Source organism: Falco cherrug, chromosome 7, assembly GCF_023634085.1.
Source record: "Falco cherrug isolate bFalChe1 chromosome 7, bFalChe1.pri, whole genome shotgun sequence".
Classification (NCBI taxonomy): Eukaryota; Metazoa; Chordata; class Aves; order Falconiformes; family Falconidae; genus Falco; species Falco cherrug.
In genome coordinates, this window is record NC_073703.1 from 27,559,186 (window position 1) to 27,575,457 (window position 16,272).

At 58.5% G+C, this 16,272-nt stretch overlaps 2 protein-coding genes across 2 annotated transcripts; one reads left to right on the top strand and one right to left on the bottom strand.

Annotated features, from left to right (window-relative positions):
* Nucleotides 1–3,569: 3,569 nt before the first annotated feature.
* LOC102057457 (lysophosphatidylserine lipase ABHD12) lies at nucleotides 3,570–8,371 on the top strand. Its single transcript, XM_055716938.1, has 8 exons — nucleotides 3,570–3,692; nucleotides 4,286–4,412; nucleotides 5,108–5,227; nucleotides 5,544–5,574; nucleotides 6,901–6,983; nucleotides 7,653–7,731; nucleotides 7,889–8,013; nucleotides 8,242–8,371. Exons 1-8 carry the CDS (start codon nucleotides 3,635–3,637, stop codon nucleotides 8,258–8,260), a joined length of 642 nt encoding a protein of 213 aa, XP_055572913.1. The 5' UTR covers nucleotides 3,570–3,634; the 3' UTR covers nucleotides 8,261–8,371.
* Nucleotides 8,372–8,835: 464 nt separating this feature from the next.
* Nucleotides 8,836–16,022, bottom strand: LOC102057623 (glycogen phosphorylase, liver form-like). The gene is given in 13 exon segments (XM_055716939.1): nucleotides 8,836–9,120; nucleotides 9,343–9,406; nucleotides 9,999–10,026; nucleotides 10,029–10,126; nucleotides 10,199–10,406; nucleotides 10,551–10,692; nucleotides 11,034–11,092; nucleotides 11,206–11,353; nucleotides 11,434–11,535; nucleotides 11,777–11,865; nucleotides 11,868–11,890; nucleotides 11,991–15,039; nucleotides 15,622–16,022. Coding segments are annotated over 12 exon segments (1,473 nt in total). The 5' UTR covers nucleotides 12,314–15,039; nucleotides 15,622–16,022; the 3' UTR covers nucleotides 8,836–8,931.
* Nucleotides 16,023–16,272: the final 250 nt, after the last annotated feature.

A 16,272-nucleotide genomic window follows, 5' to 3' on the forward strand; every position in this document is an offset into this window, starting at 1 on the left:
CAAAATACTTTTATGTGGGAGGAGCAAGGGAAACAAAACCCAGGCGCATGGACATAGGGTGGGTGGCATAAGCCTCGCTTCGATAGGAACCCAGGCTTAAAACCCCACGAGACCCTGCAGTGGAGACATGGGGGGCGTTGCCACCCAGTCCCACCGCCTGCGACAGGGACACCTGGGACATCACACGTGAGCTAAAAAGCGTAATAAAATATTTAGCTCGCTGCAGCAGCTGGGGTAGCTGTGCTGCTTGGCATCCGCTTGGCATGTCGCTGCCAGCCGCCCCAGTGCCAGCGCTGGGGGATGTAGGGGAGCCCAGCGGGTCCCCCAGCATCGAGCAGAGCCCTGTGCAGGGCTGGGGCCATGCCCCTGCAATGATGGAGGTGAGGAAAGGTGACTTTAAAGACAAGGGGGCCTCGGTGAGAGGCTTTGCTGGACAGATGTTAGCAGCCCTGGCTTTGTGCCGGGGGAGGGCTTTTTGTTTGGGTTTTTAACATTTGCCATTTTTCTCCAACGCTTTCTTCTGCCCTGACACTTGCTGAGGGTTTTTCTTTCTTTTCTTTCTCTCTTTCCGCATTTGCTTTTTCATCCCCGGTTCAAACACTTTTTCATTGCATATTATGCCGAAGTTGAAACCATCTGGTGCTTTGTTTTGTTGTGAGCCCGGCAAGTGCCAGGACCTTTATCCCCCTCACCCTCCTCCTCGCCGCGACAGCACCGGTGCCTCCTAATCCAAGTGACAGCCCTGAAAAATCCTTGCCGTCACCCAACAAAGAGACTCGCCACACGTTTGCATGTGTGCAGCCGGGTGGGCGATGGGGACAAGCAGCATCCTCGGTGTCCTTCTGTCCCCAGCCAACCCACAGGGATGCGCAGACCCCCGGCTCGGCAGTGCTGGGCTGTGTCACCCCAGTACAAATTCCTGAATCATTTTTAGGACTGGCTGTTAGCAAAGGCATCCTGATTTTATTTTTTCCACCCTTTTCCCACAGAAGGAAAGCATGTTTTTGAAGGAGCCACAGAGCCCTGCCAGACATGGAGCCCGACAGCCTATTTTTGGAGCTCCCTTCCAGCAGCAGCTGCATTTGAGGACGGCATTTGCAGCGAGCGGGCTTTCCGAGCAAGCTCGGCGGAAGGAAACCTCTGCTCGCCCACGCCGTCACGTGTGACACACGCTACATGAAAAAAAAAAAAAAGGGGGCACGTGGGAAAATCCAGGACTGCTGGCCATGAGCTGCTTCCAACGGCTGGGCCAGACCCAGAGCCATAGCCAGGCTTGGGGCTGGCAATAGGCCACCTGAAAATGGGGTCAGTGGCCGTGGGCGCCTGCGCAGGCAGTGGGTGACCCCTCTGTGAGGCTGTGGGTGCCTGGTCCCTGCAGAAACACCCTCCCGGCATGGCTCTCACTGCCCTGTCATGCTTTCCTTCCCATTGCCCCTGCACAATGGGGGGCTTTGTTCTGCTGGGGCAAGGAAAGGTCTGGCTGCAGCCCGGGGAGCTGGGGGAGAGCCGAGAGCTGCCCCTGCCTTCCAGGGGTCTCCTCCCACTGTGCTGTGCGGGGCAAAGCACCGTCATCCCCACCTCCTGCCGGCCCAGGGGGAAGCAGGGCCATAAACCAGCAAAAAAAATCAGCAAAAATAAGGTAAAATAAAAAAAAAAAAAAAACAAACAAAAAAACAAAGGGGGCATTTAGGAAAAGACGCAGGAGGAGAAAGCAGCCAGAACCCTCCTTGTCTCACAGCTGGTGTGGGGAGAAGTTTGGAATGAAATAAGCCCAAACTTGGATTTTTTTGCATAAGACAATGGCGAGCGGTGCTGAGCCCAGCGGTGCGGTGCCTCCTCGGCTGTGGCTCGTTGCTGCCATCGCCCGTCCAATCTCCGCGGTACAAATCGCATTTCCACCACCACCGCTTGGGCCTGATCCTGCACACCCTTTCAGTTGTAGGATTTTTCCCTCCAGCCCAGGAGACCCTCAAGTTTGCTACGTTTGCTGCGCTGGCTCCTTACAACAAGAAGCATTTACGTGGCTGCTCCATCCTGGTGAACACGTTGCTTTGTTGGAGCATAGAATCATGCAATGGTTTGGGTGGGAAGGGACCTTCAAGATCATCTAGTTCCAATTCCCTGCCATGGGCAGGGACACCTTCCACTAGATCAGGTTGCTCCAAGCTCCTTCCAGCATGGCCTTGAGCACTGCCAGGGATCTGCTGTACCTCTGTGCCAATCCCTTCCAGCTCTTGCTGCCAAATAAAGCCTCTGCAGGCTGTGCTGGCCGCACCCTGCACATCCCTGCGGGCAGCAAAGCAGAGGCGCTGGGGACCATCTCCCATCATCTTCAGCCAATGCGGTCCCATGTGCCCCAGCTGCTCCCGCAACACCAGCTGGGAATGGAGAAAAATTGGGGATGGAAGGAAAAGGCTCTTGTGTGTAAAATCAGTCAGATCTGCTGGTTGCTCCTGCTGTCCTCCTGCCCCTGTGGCAGGGGAAGAGCAGCTTGTGGCTGGCTTGTGCCACCTTACTGCAACATCTGCTGATGGGGAACGCGCATCTGCCTGCCCACTGCCTCGGTTTGACCGGACCTGTTTGGCTTTGCATTCAGGGCTGGCACAGGCTGCATCCGCATAAACCATATGGATTCACAGAGCAACACATAAGCACCTGCCAAGCCCCCCCAGGTACCTTGCCATGGGTGCCGAAGGGCTGCAGGGCCACAGTTCTGGCCTCCCCAGCTTGTCCCACCCTCATGGCCCACCTGGTGGCCCTGGGGCTGGGCTAAAATCGCAGTGGCAGGCTGGTGTGTGCGGTGAACTCAGGGCAAGGAGCGCAGGCCTTGCTTTGGGGTGCAGGTGGGGTAAGAGCAGCCTAAAAGCACAGGGGGGGCTGGCTGCCCCCTGCAGAAGGGGCTGCCCGCCAGCCCAGCGGCAGCCTATTTACTGCAGCCCTTGGCCATGGGCCTGTCAGCAGGCCTGGCGGTGGTGGCCCAGCCATGTGTGCCTGTGTCCAGGCAGTGCAGCCTCCTGCGCCAGGCGGAGATTCCTGGGGAATACTGGTAAAACTGGGATATTTCTTTCTTGGTGGGAAGTTTCAGCCTGAAAAGTTCCAGCTGACTCAGCCTGACAGAGCTGCAGCTGGGACGGGAACCAGCGGCAGGTTTCTACCCCTCCAGCTGAAGCCCTGGGACACTAGGTTTGCTTTTTAACATTTTTTTCTTTAAAAATAATTAATTTTTTTACAACCTGCAAGATTTCTTAAAAAAAAAAAATATTTTTTTTATAACCGGGAAGCTTTCCTCGTGTGCTCCTTGCCCCGGTAAGGCTGGTTGTCCCGGCGTGTCACCTTGCTGCCGGCCCCGAGCTCGCCCTGGCCCGGCCCGGGGGGGACACAGGGAGCTGCGGCCCCGCTGGATCCCCGACCCCCGGCGGGGGCGCGGCGGCAGCACATGGGCGGCCACAGCCCCGCCCCCGCGGCTCAAAGGGGCGGGGAGGGGGCGTGGCCTGCGGGCTAGAGTGCGGCTGTCAGTGGGCAGGGTGGGCAGGGTGGGCAGGGCGGGCGGGGCTTAGCGAGTGGGCGTGGCTGGGCGGCGGCGCGGCCGGGCGGTGCGGCGAGCGGCGCGGCGGGGACCGGCATCGGGATCGGGATGGGGACGGCGACAGCGCCCGAGCGGAGGGCAGGGCCGACGCGGGCCGGCGGCAGCGGTGAGTACCCGCCGCGGTGCGGGCAGTCTGGGCTGCCGGGCCGGTGTGGGGGCGCTGCCGGGCGCTCCCCGGGACCGTGTCGCCGTCCCCTTGCGGTGTCCGCCGGGTGCCCCTGTCCCCTGGCCGTGGCTCCTTGTCCCTGGGGAATTGCAGAGGCTCACAGTGCCAGGCTGGGGGGCACTGCCATGACCGTGTCTCACCAGCCACGGCTCAGGGTGTTGCCGCAGAGTATCGGTTGCTCCTTATTGCCGGTTTGGCTTGGAGCTCCTGGTGCTGGCACGGGCCTGGCCCTTCCCACGTGCCCGTGTCCCGTGGGAGGTTGCGGGGGACTGGATTGTGGCCTCTTGTGACACTGTGTCACAGCAGGGCTGCTCTGACACCTTGGCTCCATCCCCAAAGCTAAACACAATCCTGACATGGGGCGTCAGGTCCCGGTCCCAGGGGGGACACAAACGGCAGCCTCAGGTCCTTGCAGGGGAAAACCCGCTTTACCCAGCCATCACAACTGGGGTTGGGAATGGGGATCCTGCTCCACCATGCCCCAGCGCCCTTGGGACAGGAGGGGACATGCTAACCAGGTGCCTTCCTTGCAGGGGCTGGCTGGCCTGGTATCCCCAGCTGCACATCCTCCTCCTGCACCTGCTTCTCATCTACATCTCTGTGCCCTCCTCATCTGCCTCTTCCCCGTCTTGCTCACCACATTTGTATACCTGAACTTCTGTGAGTGCTCTGGGGCTGTCCCAAATGGGAGAGGCGCCCCCACCCCTCCCCAGGATTCAGTGGGCAGGGGGCTGCGAGGGGTCCCCAAAAACAGGAGTATGGCTGCACCCAGTGCCTGGGCAGCACCAGCACCAGGACAGCCCCCATCTGAGCCCCCGCCTGCCATGGGCTTGCAGAGGAGGCACGGAGCGACCGTTCCTGTTGGTGCCTTGTGTTTTGCAAGCTGTAGTAACATGGTGCCACGAACCCTGTTCACCACCTGAAGTTACAACCCATGTGGGCGCGCGCAGTGTCAGTGGGGCTGGAAATCTGGGTGGGAGGAGGCAGCAGAAGGCTGTGCTCACCTACCTGCTCCCTGGGTTGGCCCTAACACAGCACTTGGCTTCTAGTCAAATAATTTAGAAACAGTAACATGTTGCTTTGGAAAAAATGCATAAAAGCAGCTGGGTATGAGGGTTCCTGGGTTGCCCGTGTGATGGCTGTGATTTCTCCATTACTGGCCTTCCCCTTCTTTGTGGACTTTCGGTGGCTAGAGCTGCGGCTGAACAACACCATCAGCCTGTACCTCACCACCAAGGCAGATACCACGGTTGGCATCTGGTGAGTGGGGCAGCCTCAGCATCCCAGGCGGGCACAGCTGTGTGGCTACACCAGCATCCTGCCTAAACTGGGGTAACCCCGCTCTGCCCCCCCAGGCTCGCGGTGCCAAGCAGCAGAGGGGCTGAAGCACGGGGCAAGGACCAGCGCTGGTATGAGGAGGCACTTGCTGATGCTCACCCTGTCATCATCTACCTGCACGGCTGTGAGGGGACCAGGCAAGTACCCATGAGCGCTGCTGTGGGGCTGGGACCCCCTACTGTGCCTCCCCCAGGGGACAACGGCTGCTCTCCTGCAGCATCTTGGCACAGGGGGGAGAACTAGCAAACGGGGTGCAGCAGTGCTGTGGGGCTGGGGCTGCTGTGGTGGTTTCTCACCCCATGAGTCAAGGAAAGTCCTTTTGGGTGAAAGGTGAAAGTTAAACGTCCAAACCCACCCACCCCAAAGCACCCAGCACTCCCCGGTCCCTCTGCACTGCAGGGGAGGGCTCCTTGGGGGTCCCTCCCCAAGCTCTAACCTCATTTTCCCCATCAGGGCTGTGAGCCACTGTGTCCAGTTCTTGAAGGTAAGTGATCCACTGTGGGAGGACTGGGATCTGCTGGGGTCCCCACACTGGCTCTGGGGACCCAAGACGGACCCTGGGCAGAATGATCCCAGCCATGCTGGGGGGACCTGGGGTGCATCCACTGCCCTGCCCCTGGACATAACACGGTGCCGCTCCACTGACAGACGGGGGCGGGGGGGGTTGCTGACTTCCACATCCTGGCTTTTGACTACAGAGGTAAAGTCACGCCCCTGCCTCTTGCTGAGAGACCCCCTGGGGCTGGTGCCTGCCAGGGTCATGACACCGAGCCATGTCCCCCACAGGCTATGGGGGCTCCAGCAGGCACCCCAGGGAGAGTGGCTTCATCACGGATGTCCTGGCACTCTGTGACTGGGCCAGAGCACAAAGCGGGAACAGCAGCATCCTCTTCTGGGGACACTCCTTGGGGACAGGGCAGGTGAGGGGCTGGGCAAGGGGGACACACCTTGTGGGTCCCAACTGACACCAGAGCCCACAGCTGGTCCTCGGGCTGTGATGCTGCTGCCAGACCGGTGCCACCCAGGGATGGAGCAAGGGGTTAGAGCAGCTCCTCAGCAGAGGCACTTGCAAAGCAAAACCCAGCAGGCAAGGCTGGGGTGTGAGAGTGCTGTGCACCCTGCCGAGGCATCGTGGCTGCTCCCCCTCACTGTCACCTTTCTTTTCACAGAATTGCCACAAATGTGGCAAGGAAACTGCAGGAGGAGTGAGGTGAGAACCAGTGTAGCTGCATTGGCCCCATGTGGTGCTCCCTGGGGCTCTGCACATCCCTGATCAGATTTTGGAGGCACAGAGTCATTGGGGAGCCCCATCACTCTCTGCTTGAGCATCAGGCTTGGTACCAGTGGTGGGGACAAGTGGCTGTCCCCATCCTCCTTAGTGGGACAGGGGCAACTTGGTCTCATAACTGCTGCCTGGGATGTGAGCATGGCAGCAGTCTTAGGGGGGGGTGGCAGCTCCCCCCCACCCCCCACCACCACCCCGGTCTTACCTGCTCTTGCCCCACTCTGGCTTGAGGGGTCCAAGTTGACGCTGTTGTCCTGGAGTCACTGTACCCCAGCATCCGCGAGGCAGCTGCCCACATCCCCGTCAGCAAGGTGAGCCCAGGGGCTCTGCCTGTGGGGCTCCCCAGAAGTGATGAGTGAGGGACTCTGCCCGTGGGGTCCCCCAGCGGTGACGAGTGGGGGGGTTCTGCCTATGAGGTCCCCCAGCAGTGGCAGCCCCAGCTGCCTGGGTCTTCCCCCCCTTGCAGGGGCAGGGTGCATCAACCACAGCCACGGCTCAGCACCCCTGCAACTCTCTCCCTGGCAGATCTACCGCCAGTTCCCAGGTTGTGAGTACTTCATCCTGGACTTGTTGGCTCTGCGCAACATGTTCTTCTGCAGTGACAAGAAGTGAGTGCCTGGTGTGAAGGGGCACAGCTGTCCCCATGGGGCTGCGGGGATGATGTTGGGACCACCTGGCTGTGGATGAACGGGTTGGACATAGAATCATGGAACGCTTTGCGTTGAAAGGGACCTTAAAGACCATCTAGTTCCAGTCCCCCTGCCACGGGCAGGAACAACTTCCACTAGCCCAGGTTGCTTCAAGCCCTGTGAAATACCTTATTTGCTCTTGTTTGTGTTTGTCCAGCTTCCTCATGCTTTAAAAGTGGCTTTTTATTTGGATAATTTCAGGTAGTACCATTATTAAGCAAAGTCCACGAGCCACCACCCTTTTTTTGAGCATTACACACTTGGGTCCCACCCACGCTGTGGCACACATGCCACAGTAGCCTTGGCTAAAAGCCACCTGGCTCATGGGCACCTTTCAAGCCTGAGCACCCCATAACAGGGGTTTAGGGTTATTAGGGTGCTTGGTGCTGCCATGCTGGGGCAAGCAGCGAGGGCATCACCCTGCAGTGGTTCAGCAGCTGCCCTTAGCTGCTGATGAGCTGGGATGCTCTGAAGGGCAGTGCTGGTGGGGGTCAGGAATGCTGTGGGACTGTTAGCAGGAGTTGGGGAGACTCCCACAGGTCTGTCGGCTCTAGGGTGACTCCTCGGTGCTGTGCTTGCTGCCCACAGTGTGAAGGTGCTGACCTGCCCGCTCCTCATCCTGCATGCAGAAGATGATGCTGTCCTACCTCTGCACCTGGGCCACAAGGTGAGGACCTCTGCCACCACATGGGCTTTGAGGGGGGCATGGAGCCTGCTTTCAGAGGGCTGAAATGGCTGGAGAGGGGGTGCTCAGCCCCAGGGTGCCAAGAGGGGGTTTGAGATCCCCTGCACATGCCACTAATGGCGCTCCCATCCTGTGGCAGCTCTTTGAGACTGCTCACAGCACCTACAAGGACAAAACCAAGGTGAAGTTCATTACCTTTCCCAAGAAGCTAGGCCTGGGCCACAACTACATCTCATTCAGCCTGGAGCTGCCCACCCTGGTGAAGTAGGTGCTGCTCTGCAGAAATGGGGGGGGGGGGGGGGCAGAGAATGAGCCTTGGCCGCTTATTCCGCTGATGAATCCTCCTCCCCTGCTGCAACCGTGGGGTTGCCTTCCCCCTGCTCCCTCCCCTCCCTCCGGTGTTTGCTAACATCGAGTTTTGAGCTCCAGTTGCTCCTGAAATCCAGCTCTCGGGCAGGACAGGATGATCAGTGATACAGCATCTTGTTGCAGAAACTTCTTGGACATTTAGTGATGCCACCTGCCGCGTGCAGCAGCAACCACAAGCACTGCCTCAAACCGCCACCAGGAACCCCTCGTGGCACTGAAATTACTGCTGTAATAAAAACTACTGAGAAACTTCCTAATTTGCCCACTGCCTCGAGGATGCTGCAGGTTACTCGGGGGATGGAGGTACTGCTGCTCCTGGGGCAGGACCATGCGAGCTGTGACTGGGAGCATCACATGGGGCAGTGCTGGGGGTACATGGGCCTGTCTACAAACACCACCTAACCCCCCTGGCACTGATGCCTGAGGACTAGCGAGAGCTGCACCCCAAAGTCCTGTTTCAGCATCACCTGGGAGGGCCCAGACAGTTGTGTCCAGCTCTGCTGGCCGAGCCCCAGCAGCTCGCCCCGTCCACCCACTTTCTGTGTCAGCGTTGGTGCAGGTGAGCTCAGTCCCTCATTTTAAACTTCAGTAAACAGCCCCTTGGACTCCAATGGCACTTTTCTTTTTAGCACCTATGCAAGCAACAGGGCGATACGGTTTTGCTTTCCGCACAGCACCGATGTTAGAAAAATTTCCCCCCTTCCCTGTCTGTCGGAAAGCCAGCAGCAGCAACACAGAGACTAGATGGCAGAGACAACTTTACAGCACGTGGGCTGGTGTCCCCTGGCTCCGGCTGGCAGCAGCTCTGTGCCCCTACGCTGCCGTGCCTCTGGGGGTCTTGTCCTCAGCTGCATCCTGGGGCTCGTTGGGTGGCGGAATCTTCAGGTCAGAGGGCTCCACGTGCCAGATGTCCTGGGCATACTCCTTGATGGTGTGGTCGCTGGAGAACTTGCCAGCCGCTGTGATGTTCTTGATGACTATCTTGGTCCATGCCTTGGAGTTCTGCAAGGAGAAGTGTGGGACAGTGTGGCTGGAGGCTTGCACCCATGGGTGGCACCTTGGCCCCAAGCCCAGCTTTCAACCAGGGACCCCCTGCAGCAGCACAGCCAGGAACCTCCTTGCTAGGAACCCATCTATGTACACAGTCCCACCAGACCCTGTCACCAGGATGGGTTGTTGTGCCCTGTCACAGCTCCCCTGCCTTGTCCCCAGGCTGGCACTCACCAGGTACAGCTCGCTGACCTTCTCCTGGCATTTGACACAAGCCTCATAATCTGCAAACCTAAACCTGTAGCAGCGAAGAAAGGAGGAGTCAGCAAGAACAGCAGTGCAGAGGTGGGAGCACGGCGGTGGCCGGTGGGCTCAGCACATGGGGCTGGGGCTGCAGGTCTGGGGCTCCCCCCAACACAGATGCTTCAGGTGAATTCATCCCCCCCCAGCCCCGTTTGCTCAGGGCCCTGCAAGCCCTGTAGGTGCTGTGGCACGGGCTGGATGGGTGCCCTGCCAGGGCACACTGTGTGTCAACTCATCGGGAAAACATTTCTCTCTTTTTCACACCCTTGGGTGCTTAGTGCTCTGGCCAGGAAAGCCCTTGAGATACCTAAAGGCATCTATCGTCTGGCGAGGGCTGCGCACCCAAATTCATCTTGGCCTTACTGTACCACAGGCTTTAATGTGGCGACTGCAACGTGCCGTACACGGACAGCCCTGTGTGCCCATGGAGCATCGATTGCTCGTCCAGGTGCACAACGTCAGGGCCAGACAAATGGGACCTTACCAGCCAGAGGGTGGATGGTTGGTGCAGTGGGCTGCTCCACACGGGCACCAGGACTTTGGTGGAGAGACCCAACCAAGAGGATGAATGGCATCCTAGGCCTCACCTGTTGTGGTGGAAGAGCACGTTGACTCTTTGAAGAAGTCAGGTTCATGTAGGGAGAAGCCACTCTTAATCTGGTCAGTGGGTTGCTTCAGCTCAGGGAGCTGGTTGTAGTACTTCTGGGCATTGTACCTGGTGGAGAAGGGTCAATATGAGATGGTGCTGCCACGGTGGTGGCACCCCCATGGCATCCCCAGCCCTCACCCTTCCCTGTCCAGCTCCATGACGTGCTCTACCCTCATGCCAAAGGTGAACAGGTTTTCTTCTCCAGCCTCCTTGGCCATTTCCACTTTGGCTCCATCCATGATGCCGATGGTGAGAGCCCCATTCAGCATGAACTTCATGTTCCCTGTACCTGATGCCTCAGTGCCCACTGTGGAGATCTGCTCGGACAGGTTGGTAGCAGGCATCGCTGCCAGAAAAGCACATGGACAAGGGGCTCGTGGTGACCAGCTCTGGGTTTGTGCCATGCCAAAGGACATTAGATCTGCTGTCTTGCAGGGATGGAGCCATGGGGCGGATATCCCCTCCCCACAGTGTGCCCCACGTGGGCTACCTTTCTCTGCCAGTGAGACCCTGTAGTTCTCCAGGAAGATGACCTTCAGCTTGCTCCCCACAATGGGGTTGTTGTTCACCACATGACCCACAGAATTAATGAGCTTGATGATCATTTTAGCCATGTGATACCCTGGAGCAGCCTAGGAGAAAAGCCAGGGGTGAGCCTGGAGGACGGGCACCAGGGGCAGGTGAGGTGCACCCAGCTCCGACGGGCACCCACTCAGCCCTGCCCCCATCATCTCATCCAAGCCATGTGTCACACCACCAGATTTTCGGTAGCTTGTGTAACCACAGGCAGTGTATGGTTGTGCAAGCCCCCCAAGAACTTGGTGCCTTGCTTGGGTTGAAGCCAACAAGTGCTCCCCCAGCACTCCCTGGAAAGCTTCACAGACATGGCCCCATGAGACATCTGTACCCAAATTCCCTATAATGTTTTCAAGGACTTAGTCCAAAATGCCTTAAAACTCCTGACCCCACTTACCTTGCCCCCAGTGATCACTGTCCTTGGCACGAACAGCTTTGCAGGATCCCTCCTGATGCCTGGAGAAGACAGCAGCGTGGTGTCACCCTCTGTTTTAGCTGCAGCCCCAGGGGATAGGGATGCTCATGCACTCCCAGGGCAGCCTGTCCCCTCGGGGTGCACGGTGGCTTACGGTTGTACATGGTGATGATATGCAGGCAGTTCATCAGCTGCCGCTTGTACTCGTGGATCCTCTTCACGTGCAGGTCGAACATGGAGGAAAGGTTGATCTTCACTTTGTACTCCTTCTTCAGGTACAGCGCGAACTTCACCTTGTTCTCCTGGGTGAGGGCGCAGGAAGCACGTCAGCCCCCAGCCTGCGTCCCCCTGCCCACATCCCCCCCTGCCCGCGTCCCCTCACCTGCTTCACGTCAGCAACATCCCAGATGAAGAGGTCATCGTCCACAGACTCGTGCAGCTTTGTCAGCTGGCTCAGGTCCCACACATAGTCCTCCCCTGTTTTCTGCAAAAGGAGCACAGGCACATGCTGATGGCGGGACGGGGGTGGCCACCTTCATCCAGCATGCTGCTCCTGCCCAGCAAAGCCAGCAGTGCTTTTAAAGTGGCTGGATCTCGGGTAAGATCCAAGTAGAGCTTGAACATTTAGAAGATGTAAATGGCTGAGGTTGAAGCAGCATCCCCAGCAGCAACATCCCTGGGGTTGGGAAGGGTCAGGGGCCATCGCACTGCCCCCATGCCATCACATCTGCGATGAGCTCTGCCAGCCCCGGGTTGCAGAGCAGGAGCCAGTGCCGCGGGATGATGCCGTTGGTCTTGTTCTGAAACTTCTCTGCTCCAACGCTGCAAAGTCCCTGAAGCTGTGAGGATGAGGAGGGGACAGCTTCAGGCTCCCCTACCTGGCACCACCACATTTCCAAGCTGAGGGTGATCCACCACCACCTCCCTCCCCGCACTTACACTTGAGCCTTGACTATTTCGGAGTGGATCTTTGCCATGCCGTTGACAGCGTGGGAGCCAACGATGCAGAGATGAGCCATGTTGATCCTCTTGGTGCCCCCCTCTTCTATCAGGGACATCCTCCGCAGATAGTCCACGTTGTTAGGGAAGAGGGATGTGATGTACTGCCAGTGGAGGCCAGAGAGGTGAGGGGTGCTGGTGTTCAGCGATGTCCCACGCAACGGTTCCCAATGTCCCCAGTGCGTTTCACACAAACCAGAGCGGTGGCTTTTACTGCAGAGTGACTGTGCAAACCCTTTCCAAAGGGTGCCCTCCCCCCGCATGGGTGCCTCTGGACAGAAGGACACGCCAGCCCCTGTGGAGAGGGGCTTGTGGGCACACGCTTGGTTAAGGGGGCCACTTTGGCAAAAGCCTCGTGCTGCCAGACCAGGAGGCTAAACCATCATCTCCCTTGTACCCCAACCTCATCCTTCTCCAGGATGAATTTAGCATTTAGGGAGCAAGGCAATGCCAACCGGTAAGTCCTTGGAGCAATGGGTGAAGCCTTTAAAACAGCCACCAGCTGCAGGATGGCAATGTGCTGGTGAGAAAGGGCTTTCCTACACCCCAGCCTCCTGAAATAGCAGCCAGAACCACTCAGCCACACACCTGACATTACCAGTTTGTGCATCCCCCTAATCCCAATGGTACAATGCATGCCATCCCCATCCCCCGCTCCAGAGAGGGCTCCTAGGTTGCCCCAAGGCATTCACATCCAGGTGCCTCTGGATGATCAGATCTCGTAGATGATCTGCAAGTGTCTGGGGAGCAGCTTCTCCACCAGGTCCACCAGCCAGCGCTCCAGGGCTTCGGGAAGCACTGTGTGGTTGGTGTAGGCAAAGGTCCATTTGGTGATGTCTCAGGCCTGCCTGGCAGGGAGAGCCAGTGGTGAGCAGCGAGGGGGAAAGCTGGCACCCACACATGGTCCTCCCACTGTGGCCAGAAGCACCTCCAAGTCCATGCTGGTTAAACCCAACCTGACTGCCCCACATTGCTCCCCAGGACACCAGCAGCTACGGGACTGGGTCCCCAGACCCCCAGCTGCAGGAGGGTGGTGCAAGCAGAGGGCACCCACGGGCCAGGTTGGGTCTCCTTACCTTGTTCCATGGCAGCTTCTCGATGTCCACAAAAACCCTCATCAGCTCAGGGATGGCCATGGCGGGGTGTGTGTCATTCAGCTGGATGGCAACCTGTGGGGAGAGCAGGGGTGACAGTGGGGATGAGTGGGGGACATGTGGGCATCCCACTTCCCAAGTCAGTTGGGCACAGGCATTCATGGAGGGTCCACAAAACCTCCCCAGCCCTGGGTGTATATCTGAGAGGCATCAAAACGAGCTCCAAGGCATATGTCGGACCATCCCTGGCTCATAACTGGTCACGGAAGGAATCAAACACAGTTCAGATGCTGTCCATACTCCCAAATTTGGATGCTTTGAAGCGGCATGTGATGACCCGGAGGGTGGCAGCCATGACAAAGTACTCTTGCTTCAGCCACAGCTCCTTCCCCTCGAAGAACTGTGAGCAGAGGAGTGGGGTGCTGAGGGATTGCACTGTGCTGCCCAGGCACGCCTGTGCCTTCCCGGGGCTCCCTGCTGTGTGGGGACCCACGCCGGTACACATCCACCCCACGGCACGGTGCAAGCCCCCAGCAATAGTTTTGGCAGCAACTCTAACCCCAACATCATCTTGCTTTCCCGAATTCAGCACAGGGGTTTGAGATGTGCTGGTACACACGCAGCTTAAATTCCAGCTGGAAGGAGAGGTACCGGGGCAACGGGAAGGGAAGCCGTAGGGGATGTAACACCTAGGAGCTATTTCTAAGACAAGACTTAGAGCCACTGTTCATGCAGCACAGAACATCAACCTGCTGGTCTGCCAAAGAAGATCTGTAGGAGGCAACCTCTTCCCCGCCCCCCCCCCCCGGAGCTGTGACACCCCCAGCTCTCCTCTCCAGCTGGGAAGGCTGGGGTAGGATTAAACGGGGAAAAACCCCATCAGGACCTGCCCAAAACAGGCTGCCGAGCCAGGGCAGCCACCCTTCACTATCTCCCCCCGTTACCCCCCAGGTCATGCTCATCCCCACTCCCTCCCTCTGCTGAGCACAGATTTGCCCAGGAACAGACTCGCCTCTGCTGCAGCCCTGGGCAGCGCTGGTGGGAGGCAGCAATCCCCATCCAAGCATTACAGGTGGCTTGAAACACAATCCAAAGCATCTAAGCATCTCTGCAGCATCCTGGCAAGAGGGTCTGCTCCACTGCACACTCTGGGCGCTCTGCAGCCATCCCTAAGGCAGGGACAGCCACCCTGCGTCGTGACTCATGTTGTCATTGGGGTAGAGGACACGGGAGATGTTCTCTGCCAGGTTTCTGTCCAGCACAGCCTGGATGTAGTCTCCAATACTGACTGGGGAGGAGCAGAGGGATAAGGTGGGCGCAGGACTCCCCCCTCTGCCCCGTCCTGCGTGACACCCTGCCAGCACCCACTTACAGGCCCGCACGTTGAAGTTGTCGGGTGCCCGAGCCAAGCACAGCCGCATGGTGTTTGTAGAGGAGTTATAGAGGACTGTATGAAAAATTTATTTGTAAAAAGGTTGTAATGGTTGGTAAAAACATAAAGTATGAAAATGTTAAAAAAAAAAAAAGAAAGAAGGCGGAATTGTAGAGGAATGAAGCTGGGTTAAGTATCATTAATAATATACAGCTGTGGGCTGGCTTCAGGGGCGGTGGGTTGGCTGATGTAGATAAGGTGCAGCTGTGGCTGGTTCTGTTAAGAGGTTGGGCAGCCAAGGAAGAGAGAGCAGCTGAGGAAGAGAAAGAAGCAGAGAGAAAGCACATGCCCTGGATGAGGTGAGATGAGAAGGCAGTAGAGGGACTGGCATGAAGGGTGTGCTGGTATGAGATGGTAAAAGACCTTGTTGCAGCTTGGTGGTTTGGAGAGTGCTGTGACAGGTGTTGATGGTGTTGTTCATGTACCCGGGCACGGGGGTATCGTGGGGCAGCGCCAGCACCACCTGGGACATCAGCAAGGCAGCTGCAGCCGGGCTGTGCCCCTGGGTGGTGCCCCCCCCCCCCCCCCCCAGCCCCACCAGAGCCCTCCCACCCCACAGACCCTCCTGCAGGAGCAAGCTCAGGTTGCACCCACCTTCCTGGGGTTGCGTGTGTGGGGACGTGCTTGGTACCCCCCGCCCTGGGGACATCTCAGCTCTCCCGGGGCTGCCCAGTGGCTGGTGTTTGCCAGAAGCACTCAGGGGATGGAGAAAGGTTTGTGAGGGTCAGGAGAAGCTTAATTTAAGCCGTCATGCCGGGCTGTGCGTTGCACAGACCTGCTGGAAGTGCTTTTGGATATTTCAGAGGTTGGCTGCAGATGGGGAGCAGCAAAACCAGTCCCCATACTGATGTCCATCTCCCCAGTTTGCTCCACCACTGCCTTTTCTACCCCAGTGAAGCAGCCTCACCAGCGCAACCCTCCCCGGCAGAGACGCTGACAGGACCCGTGCCCAGGGCACAGCCAGCCAGTGGGAGCCCCCCAGGACAAGCCGTGCAGGGGGGGTTCCCCACACACTGGCCCCGTGAGGCTGCACTTCAGTCCGTACCTGGGTATCGACCCACTTGGCACCGGTGGCAGTGTGCCCACCTGGCCATAGACATGCACGGGCAGCGTGGACTCGGGACGGGCTTTCTCCTGGGGGCTGCCATGCCGGAGCTAGGCATCGGCTTCTTCCACCGGCCAGGAGGAGCGAGAGCAGTGACGGGGCCACCCGAGCCAGGGACCTCCCTGGGTTGTGCCACGTGGTGGATGGCTGCCACCGGCTCCAGCTGCTTGCGGCAAAGGGGACAATGCTTCGGAGCTCGTCTGCCTTAAGTCCAAATTTTGGTGCTGCAGGGTGAGCCTGAAGGTTGGGCTCTACCCCGAGCGCCCTGAACCCTGGGGTCTCCCCGCTGGAGGGGTGATAGATGGGGACGAAAGCAGCGTTTCTCTTAGTGCATCGCTAACGCTGCTGTGCTGTGGCCGAGACACCATTAGTCCCCCTTAACCAGAGTTTCAGCCTCAGCCTGCGGGCTGGCTAAGGAAGCAGGCTCATTCCCTGCCCCGCGGTGCTGTTACAGGAGACAGCCCAGGTCAGACATGGTCTTTGGCATGGCCAGGGCAGAGCTCCCAGCAGCAGGACCAGGGGAGATGAGCCCGGTTCAGAGGCAGCAGCTGGGAAATGCTGTTTCACAGTGCTGAGGAGGAAAGGCCTCCA